This window comes from Paramisgurnus dabryanus, chromosome 24 (assembly GCF_030506205.2).
Source record: "Paramisgurnus dabryanus chromosome 24, PD_genome_1.1, whole genome shotgun sequence".
NCBI lineage: Eukaryota > Metazoa > Chordata > Actinopteri > Cypriniformes > Cobitidae > Paramisgurnus > Paramisgurnus dabryanus.
This window is the reverse complement of record NC_133360.1, coordinates 16,373,779-16,383,299: the sequence shown is the minus strand read 5'-3', so window position 1 is coordinate 16,383,299 and position 9,521 is coordinate 16,373,779. Positions and strand designations below refer to the sequence as shown.

General features: G+C 34.2%; 2 protein-coding genes across 3 annotated transcripts; both read left to right on the top strand.

Annotated features, from left to right (window-relative positions):
• Positions 1-479: 479 nt before the first annotated feature.
• Positions 480-2,400, top strand: glrx2 (glutaredoxin 2). 2 transcript variants are annotated; one of them, XM_065244319.2, is made up of 4 exons: positions 480-610; positions 1,247-1,310; positions 1,453-1,629; positions 1,965-2,398. In XM_065244319.2, exons 2-4 carry the CDS (start codon positions 1,248-1,250, stop codon positions 2,094-2,096), a joined length of 372 nt encoding a protein of 123 aa, XP_065100391.1. In that variant the 5' UTR covers positions 480-610; position 1,247; the 3' UTR covers positions 2,097-2,398. The 2 variants fall into 2 exon arrangements, with proteins under 2 accessions (XP_065100391.1, XP_065100389.1); XM_065244317.2 differs by lacking the exon at positions 480-610 and adding an exon at positions 624-753 and having other exon boundaries at positions 1,965-2,400.
• A 301-nt stretch (positions 2,401-2,701) lies between these two features.
• On the top strand, positions 2,702-7,215 carry uchl5 (ubiquitin carboxyl-terminal hydrolase L5). Its single transcript, XM_065247192.1, has 11 exons — positions 2,702-2,911; positions 4,360-4,423; positions 4,502-4,607; positions 4,698-4,823; positions 4,912-4,973; positions 5,065-5,195; positions 5,382-5,445; positions 5,526-5,628; positions 5,714-5,827; positions 5,974-6,072; positions 6,977-7,215. Exons 1-11 carry the CDS (start codon positions 2,836-2,838, stop codon positions 7,019-7,021), a joined length of 990 nt encoding a protein of 329 aa, XP_065103264.1. The 5' UTR covers positions 2,702-2,835; the 3' UTR covers positions 7,022-7,215.
• The last annotated feature ends 2,306 nt before the right edge of the window (positions 7,216-9,521 follow it).

Below are 9,521 nucleotides of genomic sequence, written 5' to 3'. Positions count from 1 at the left end.
AGCTCTGTGGGTCCGTGACCGGCTGTAGACTACACTACACCCCCGGCGATAATGGTACGTTCCAGCCGCAAGCGCAAACACAGAAATGGAAAATTAGAACAAGTCGTCATTTTTCTGTTTGTTCCAAAACCTGAAATTCTAAAGCAACAACCTAAACACTTAGAATTGAAAATTAAACCGAGAGACAATTTTCCGTTTGTAAAGTACTCATGAAAATTGAAAAATGAAACTTTGAAACCAATTTTTCATTTGATTCATTTTGATGGTGCAAATTGAAAACAGAAATGAAAAGCGTTACACGGACCCAATCGGATCCCTATGTCCTATTGCCTTCGAAGATCAGAACTTCTGATGTGTAAACTCTAGAGAGGAATTTCGCAGTCTCATATCTATGGTCTCATACTGTGGCCGATTAAAATATACGTGCCGAGCAGAGCAATGAAAACAACGTAATTCTCTCTTTATTTGAAGCGACTGTTTATGCGACGTGCCCTACTTAAAGTGCCTTTCTAGGGCGCAAAAACACCGTTTGGAATTCACCCATAGTGTGCGTGAGAGGCGGGCTTATGAGCGGAGCGTAAAACGTCATCAACGAGCTTCCGGTTGAGAGGTATGTGTGTTTTGTATTTAACAGATTAAAATCTTTATAGGTTAAGTCGAAAGAAATCTGTCCAACAGCGCCTTACGATTTATCGTCAAAATGTTTACGAGGGGATTTCTGTTCAAATCTAAACCGGCTTATCAAATACTAAGGTCATAAGCATAACTGTTTGTTATTTATACGTTAACGTTACATATTAGATTATAGCTTGTTCAAAAGAACGTTTGTGCTATTTAAAGTAAATATGGAGAAATCAGAACAGTAGTTGTGTTGTGTACAGACTAGTACAAGTTAACCTACTTCTGGTGACAAAAGCGATGCTGTTTAAAAGGTCACTAAAGGTTTAAATCCTCGGGGAGTTGATCAGATTAAAGTCTAGCTGTTACTCTGCATCTTCTGTTACCTGCTTCACTTCAATAGCTTAAACCAGAAACCAGAGAGTAGTTTCTGGAAAATGACTGATTTAAATTGCCAGCCAAACTCTCTTTTGTCTGTATTGAGTGTATTTGCATTTCTTGTATCTTCAACATGTCTTCTGTACAAACCTGTGATCATCACAAGGTTATATTTTGTATTAGTTTGAGTCTGTTTTCATGTGAATAGAGTATTCAAACTGATTTAACTAAGTTCATGTCATTTATCTAGAATGGGGAACTTTACATCCTCTGCTCCAGCGTTGTCAAGCCCACCATGTACTCAGTTTGTCCAGGTAAGCTTTACACTAGTTTGTATTGTATTGGTGTGTACGATAAAGACCATATGACAATAGCCATGGTCGCAACATATTTCATCCTTTTGAAAATAGCTTTATAATTAAATAATCTTAATCTTTATTGTTGCTTTTAATATAGGATGTTGTCTCCAGAAACTGTGTTGTGATATTCTCCAAGACCACATGTCCTTATTGTAATATGGCTAAGAATGTATTCAACGAGATTGGGGCTTCGTATAAAGTCATTGAATTGGATGAGCACAATGATGGCCGACGTCTTCAGGAGACCTTGGCTCAAATGACAGGTGCCAGAACGGTAAGTACTGTCATTTATATTGTGAATATAGATAGATAGATAGATAGATAGATAGATAGATAGATAGATAGATAGATAGATAGATAGATAGATAGATAGATAGATAGATAGATAGAGATATATATATAGATATATATATATAGAGATATATATATAGAGATATATATAGAGATATAGATATAGATATATATATATATAAAGAGAGAGAGAGAGATAGATGATTATATGGGGTATGCAGTTGTCAGTTGCTCCATGTATATAAACATATACACATGATGCACAATCAACTCGTGTAACAGTATGTATATTAGTCTAAATCTTTTTAACTCTTTCAGGTGCCAAGGGTCTTTGTTAATGGACAGTGCATTGGTGGAGGCTCTGATACAAAACAGCTTCACCAGCAAGGAAAACTACTGCCACTTATCGAGGAGTGTAGGCAATGCTGTGAAGGCTCAGGGAATACCTAATCTCAGCAGAATAATTAATATTGGTTTTGTTGTGGTTATACACTAGTATTATTAAAATGTACTGTATTGCTGCTATAATGAAAAATAGCATCTGATCTGCCCAATTGTTGAATAATTGAGTATGTATATATTATCCCCCCCACATTATTTTTGTTGTTATAAATACCCTAAACAACTAACTGTACTCAAGTACACTTTGCTGTATGTTTCTCTGTAAAAAAAATTTTTGGTCATTTGTTTTTTAAATAACCATGAGCCAAATAGCTCTACCTCACTGTTCTTTTGTGTACAGAAATATTTTAATTAAATTATTAAAGTTTTTTTCAAGAAAAATTTTGAAATTCTTATTGTTTTCAGTGATAGAAGCATTCAAAAAACATGATTTTGTTTAGTAAATCTTTTTGTTAATTCGTTCATTAGTGAAATCTTCATATTTGTAGAATTTTCAGTTTTAAATATTTCTGCTTTTTCTAAAAAAAATTAGGATGACATTAAGAATAAAGCTTTAAGTTCTGTCAGTCCCGTTACAATTTAAGATCCAAAAACCGATACTCCAGACCACGTGGTGGCAGAAGCGGGCAGTGCTCTTTCAATGTAACACGTGAAGAAGAAGATTGATGCGTGTCGAAAGGAATGCCGGGAAAACGTTTGTATGTGTGAATGAGAGTCCAGTATTAGCATTGTTTAACTGCTACACGAGCTTACATACTGTTAACAGTAAAATAAAATATATTCAGAAATGGCGGGAAGCGCAGGGGAATGGTGTCTTATGGAAAGTGACCCGGGCGTTTTTACAGAGCTGATTAAAGGCTTTGGTGAGTAGTCATTGTTTTTTATTTATTACATTAGCGGTGTGGGTAACGTTAACTGCGTTTGTTGTGTTCTTGTTCACTGATATAACGGATGGTCTGAAATTTATTTGAGGCTTGTTTTAGATAATCGCCAGCATACAATGAATGTAGTCTGCAGATCGCCAGACAGTACCTACGCCATCAGCATCAAATCCACTGAACTGAGATCAGTGCATGAGTCAGCTGCACAGTGCTTGTTAAATCATTCAGAATGACAGCTGTCACTCGTTTATGCTGTTCTGTCAATGCATAGATTGCATAGATAAATAATTATATTTATATGATTTCAATATTCAATTTCGGATTTTATAAAGTCATACACACATTTATCATTATCGTTTCAGGATTTTGAAACGTTATAGACACATTTGAAATGTTCAGTTTGAAATCTTCTGGAATCAAAGACAGGTTCAAAAAATATTTCATTCAGGTGTTGTGACGTCACAGAGACGTTTGAAATGTTCCATTCAGCATCTGTGACGTTACAGAGACGTTTAAAATGTTTGCTTTGGTACATTCAGGATTTTGTGATGTCACAAAGACGTTTAAAATGCTTGATTCAGGTTATGTGACATCACAGATACATTTATAAAGTTTGATTTAGGCTTTTTAAGACATCACTGATACATTTAAAATGTTCCATTCAGGGTTTTGTGATGTCAAAGCGACGTCTAAAATTATTAAATCAGGATTTTGTGACATCCCAGATACATGAACAATGTTTGATTCAGGATTTTGTGAAGTCACTCACAGAGACATTTGAAATATTCTATTTAGACTTTGTGACGTCACAGAGGTGTTTGAAATGTTTGATTAAGGACACAAAGATGTTTGAAATGTTTGATTAAGGACATTCAGGATTTTGTGATGTCACTGACAATTGTTTGATTCAGGATTTTGTGATGCCACCAATAGCAATACCTTTTAAATGTTTTATTCAGGATTTGAGACCTCATTTGAAATGTTCAAATCATGATTTTGTGACATTACAGAGATGATTGAAATGTTCAAATCATGATTTTGTGACAATGCAGAGATGTTTAAAATGTTCGAATCATGATTTTGTAAAGTCAAATGTTTTGAATCGTGTTTTGTGACAATGCAGAGATGTTTTAAATGTTCAAATCATGATTTTGTGACATTACAGAGATGTTTGAAAGGTTCGATTCAGGATTTTGTGACGTCATTCAGTGTTTGATTTGGGTTTTCTGGTGTATCATAGGTGCATTACATTTTTCAAATGTTCGATTTAGTATTTTAATGCTTCATAAGAATGTTGACCATCATTAGGGCGTTTGATTTAGCCATTTTTACATGGCATCAAATCTAATGTAAGATTCCAAGAAAGACAGATAGATTTAAATTTAAACAGAGACTTTGATCATAAACATTCTCAAACTTGTCTTTATTAGGATGCAAAGGTGCACAGGTGGAAGAAATATGGAGCATGGAGCCAGAGAACTTTGAAAATCTCAAGTAAGCCAAGAATCCTACAGTATAAGCATTGCTTTTGTTGACATGTTCCATATTTAACTGTAATTTAATCAATTTCAGGCCTGTTCATGGTCTGATTTTCCTCTTCAAGTGGCAACCCGGTGAAGAGCCAGCAGGGTCCATAGTTGAAGACTCAAGGCTAGAGCAGATCTTTTTTGCCAAGCAGGTGCTCAGTTATGTATTTTTGTGTGCCTTTTTTCACGTTACAGCAACATCCAACTGTTAAACCATAATTTCTATATGCTTAACTTCGAAGGTCATCAACAATGCCTGTGCAACCCAAGCGATCATCAGCGTGTTGTTAAATTGCACACATCCTGATATCCATCTTGGGGAAACATTGACAGAATTTAAGGAGTTTTCAAACAGTTTTGATGCAGCAGTAAGTATTTGTTTCAAGTAATCTTTATAAGAGGCAATAAAAATAACTCTTACGAAATTTAGATTTAATATTTTGTCTGTTTTTCAAGATGAAAGGTCTCGCACTCAGTAACTCAGAAGTTATTCGACAAGTCCACAACGGCTTTGCCAGGTTGTGTATTTGCTTTTGTGAACTGTTTTCTTAGTTACCATGTGACAAATAGTGTGTAATATGTTATAATATGTGTTGTTATTTTTTTCAGACAGCAAATGTTTGAGTTTGATTCCAAATCTTCTGCTAAAGAAGAAGACGCGTTTCACTTTGTCAGCTACGTTCCTGTTAATGGTAGACTGTATGAGCTGGATGGACTTCGTGAAGGACCAATAGACCTGGGTATATAGAAACTTGAATCCTCTTCTGTCTATTAAAATTAGGTATTTTTATTGTGGGGTCGTTAGTATGTCATATTGTGATCCTCTAATAAACATATAGATTTTCAGATAAATTATTATGAGATTGTTCAAATGATCAACATTTCTTTCTCCTCTTTTCATTTTGCCAATTTTTACACTACCTTAGGTGTGTGTAACCAGGATGATTGGATTGGTGCTGTGCGACCCGTTATTGAGAAAAGAATACAGAAGTAAGTGCTGCATATAGATGTTTTATATTTGTTTTTGATGTAAATTACATTACATTTAATTACATTACTGCCAATATCAGATACAGTGAAGGAGAGATTCGTTTCAACCTGATGGCAATCGTATCAGACCGAAAGATGATTTACGAAAGAAAGATTGTTGAACTACAGACCCAGCTAACAGAGGTACGTCACACTAACTGTAAAACATTACTAGTTGTTTGCACATACAATGAGAAAGATCACTCATAAACAACTTTGTCGTTGACAGGAAGAGCCAATGGACACAGATCAGAGTGGAAATCATCTTCGCTCTATCCAATTAGAGATTGAGAAGTATCAGCTTCTGATTGAAGTAGAGAATCATAAACTTAAAAGATACAAAGTATGTCCCAGCGTCTTCCCACTTGCTTATTTCACACATACTGTATGATTCTGTATGCTTTCGTGTAGTGTGTAAGCAGATTAATTTAAATTGATAATATAGGACATTTATGAATAATGTGTTGTTTGTTTTGGCTGCTTTTTTAGGTCGAAAACATTAGAAGAAAACACAACTATCTACCCTTTATTATGGAGTTACTGAAGACATTGGCTGAATATCAGCAGCTGATACCATTGGTTGAAAAGGTAACGTGTATTATTAAATTGCAAGTTTGATAGATCAGGTAGAACTGGTGAAAAACCGTATGAGGTTTATTTATGAGGTCACAGTGGTAATCAACAAGACAAACAGAGAAAGAGATTCTAATCTGTTGATAGACAAAAATACGTTATTGTGATTGAGCAGTGATGTGTGTTGGAAGTTGAAGGTGTCTGATGTGACGCTCCACAGTACACTAGAGGGCAGTGTTGGTTGGGTAATTTAACAGATGATTTAAACTGACACTACTTTGTTCTTTTCAGTTCATTGGCATCAACGTTTGCTAAATGTTTCTGATTGTATTTTCAAAATAAAATGTAATAACTTTCTCTTCCATTAAAATAAGTTGCCTTACCTCTGATGTTACACATGTTGCATGGCTATTGGATGATGTGAACAAATAGCCAAATTTAACAAATTCTTATTTAATTCTGAGTAGCAAATGCATTTATTGTTAAGTGTTAGCATATTTGTGTTCCAGGCCCACAAAACAATTCAAAAGTAAATATCCATAAAAAAAGCTTTTCATTGCTGTATGGTTTGTTAGGACGATGTTTGGCGAGATACAACTATTTGAAAATCTGGATTGTGAGGGAATTCTAAATATTGAAAAAAAACGCTTTTAAATTATGTCCTCAGTAACACATATTACTAATGATAAATATTTTTATATATTTATGGTAGGTAATTTACAAAATATCTTTATGGAATAAGATATTTACCTGATATCCTAATGATTATTGACAAAAATCAATAATTTTGACCCAATGTATTTTTGGTTATTGCTACAAATAAACCCTTGGTACTTATTTTGTGGTCTACGGTCACATTTTCTAAATTAAGCTTAAGAGAATTGATTACGAATTTCTTCCCGTTCTTTTTTGTCCTCAGGCGAAGGAAAAGCAAAGTGCCAAAAAAGTGCAAGGAGCAAAGTAACGCCACACTGTTCAACCTTATAAAAGTATATGCCACGGAATCACACAATGCTCAGTTGTCACCTGTATCACATAAAAGGAGCACCAGGAAGTGATGTCAAGCGTGGTGCTTACTGTCATTTCCTATATGTCTGTGCATGCATGCGAAGAGATGTCCAATGTCTTATTTTCATATAAATTTCATTTGTTCAGGAATGATACGGTTTCATGTTTTTCTTAAAAGTGCACAATATACAGAGGTATTTAATGCCAACAATGAGAACCATTTACTTATCCTCATGTCATTCCAAGCCAGTGACTGAGCACATTTTCAAATTATTGTTACTTAATGTGTACAATTTTTCAAGGAAATAGTTGGTCCGGTTTACAGATCCAGTGTTAACGATTAGAAGCCACTTCACAGATGGATAGAAAGGGCAGATGTCAACACTTTTTGGTGAATGTTAAACTAAATTTAGAATGGAATGAGGGCGCGTAAATAATGAAGTATATTATTTTAGGATGAACTGTTCTTTTTATTGCTGCTCAAAAATAATCACATCATATTACTATTATTATTACTGCAGTAAAGGTATTATTGTTTACAAGTAACTGAAAATGCAAACTCGCTTTTTTATTAGAAACAATTTGGTATACCAGCAAAACCATTTATTGTTAGATTTAATGACATGCCATATATCTAGATCAGTGGTCTCCAACATGGAGTCTGTGAGTTGCCTGCCATCTATCAATAGCCTCAATTTTAATATTTATTAATTATATTTTTTAATATAATAGCTTGTTTTATTTGTGTAACGTTTTGAGTAGACTGTATATTAAAAAAGAAGCCCTCCAGATTATTTTATCCATTGTAGTAGCCCTTGCTCACAAAAAGGTTGGAGACCACAGATCTAGACCCTCTTTAACTTCAGTCTATTAAGCAAGAGCTCAAGTAACAACTTCTTGTTTTTCTCCAATTTGTCTGCTTTACATAGCAGTTTCGGGTCTCATGTGTTTGTAAATAGAGATGTTTTTTGTCTTGTTGTTTCCAGTCGTCTGGGATGTTTAAAAGAGGGACATGACGCATATTCACACGGATTTGCTGTGGTCATGGCCGTAGTAACCGGTCGCCATGCAGCATCTTTGATTTGCATGTGTCGTTCCACAAAAATATCTTATGAGATAATCGAGGTTGAAACACGAAAAATGCAGATGCGTGTTACTTTGAAATGCAATGTTTAGTGGGGAAAATGCACAAACTGAGTTAAAAACGAAATCTATTATCTAAAATGTTTTTTTTTTTTTTTTTTTTTTTTTTTTTAAATAAAGGTTCGTAGCAACAAGTATTTGCTGCTTTTTCATACATAAATGTAGTGTGTTGAAATATTTAATTAAACGTAAATATTATTATCAATTATGCATTATGCAATTCTGCTTGGCAAAGCAAGTATATTTCTTTAAAATGGCACTTTCCAATTCATTTGACATGTGAAAGAAACTCTGTTAATAAAGTTGAACAAATGTTTTTGAAACTAAAGGCATTTGCCAGATGCTATCTATTTTTAATCTATACTTGGCAGTGTCGTACCGGTTGCGTACACAATGACACATAACTTTAGTTTCTATTTTTGCTAAACTGTTTATTTAAATTCAAGTCTCCAGGCCAGTAGTGATCTAAAAAAAAACACTGTAATGCATGATTACCATTATTTGACAACCACATTTATCTTATTGGGAAAAGAACAAACTGTACACTTGCTCTTGGGAATAATTTTTATTTGTACATAAGAGTAGGGCGTGAGTCGTAGTCCTAACAATCCGAGAAATGTTAATCTAGTCCAAACTCGTGACGTATTTACTGTACAATGTTTTGCATGTCTGTAATGTTTTGTTCCAAAAATTTGTGTTGAAAATCAAACATCTATTTGAAAAAAATCTAAAATATGTTTTTTTGTGGATGAAATTATCATAGGCAATTTATAAAGCACAAGTAAAAAAGCTTTAAAAGTGAATGATTTGAAATAAAAGCATAAGAAGTTAAAACAACAGTAATAAATTAACCAACAGAAATAAAATGGGCTAAAAATATCATTCAATAGTGTTTGTACATACAGTTGTACATACAGTATCAAGACTTTTTTTTCATTATGTATGAATTTTATAACAAACGTTAGCGACCGGATTCATGTCATGGATATTCAGATTAATTACTAAACAACCACGTTGCAGTCTAACTCTGCTATAACACACCTGTCTTACTGTTTCCAAGTATTCCTGAAGACCTTGATAAGCTGGTTTTGGGTGTGTCTGGGTTGGATCTTAGCCATTTTTACAATGCATGCGTCTACTCAGTCAGAATTTTTGGTGTTTCAAGTTCACTGAGGTATCTGAGACTCGCCAACTTCCTTTGTGAAATGTTTTATTATTAAGTCTTCCTGTATACTCAACTGATATAGCATTGTGTGAGCAATGCAAATGTCATGGGTTTGATCTTTGGGTAGTCCATAGGTGTACTGATAAAT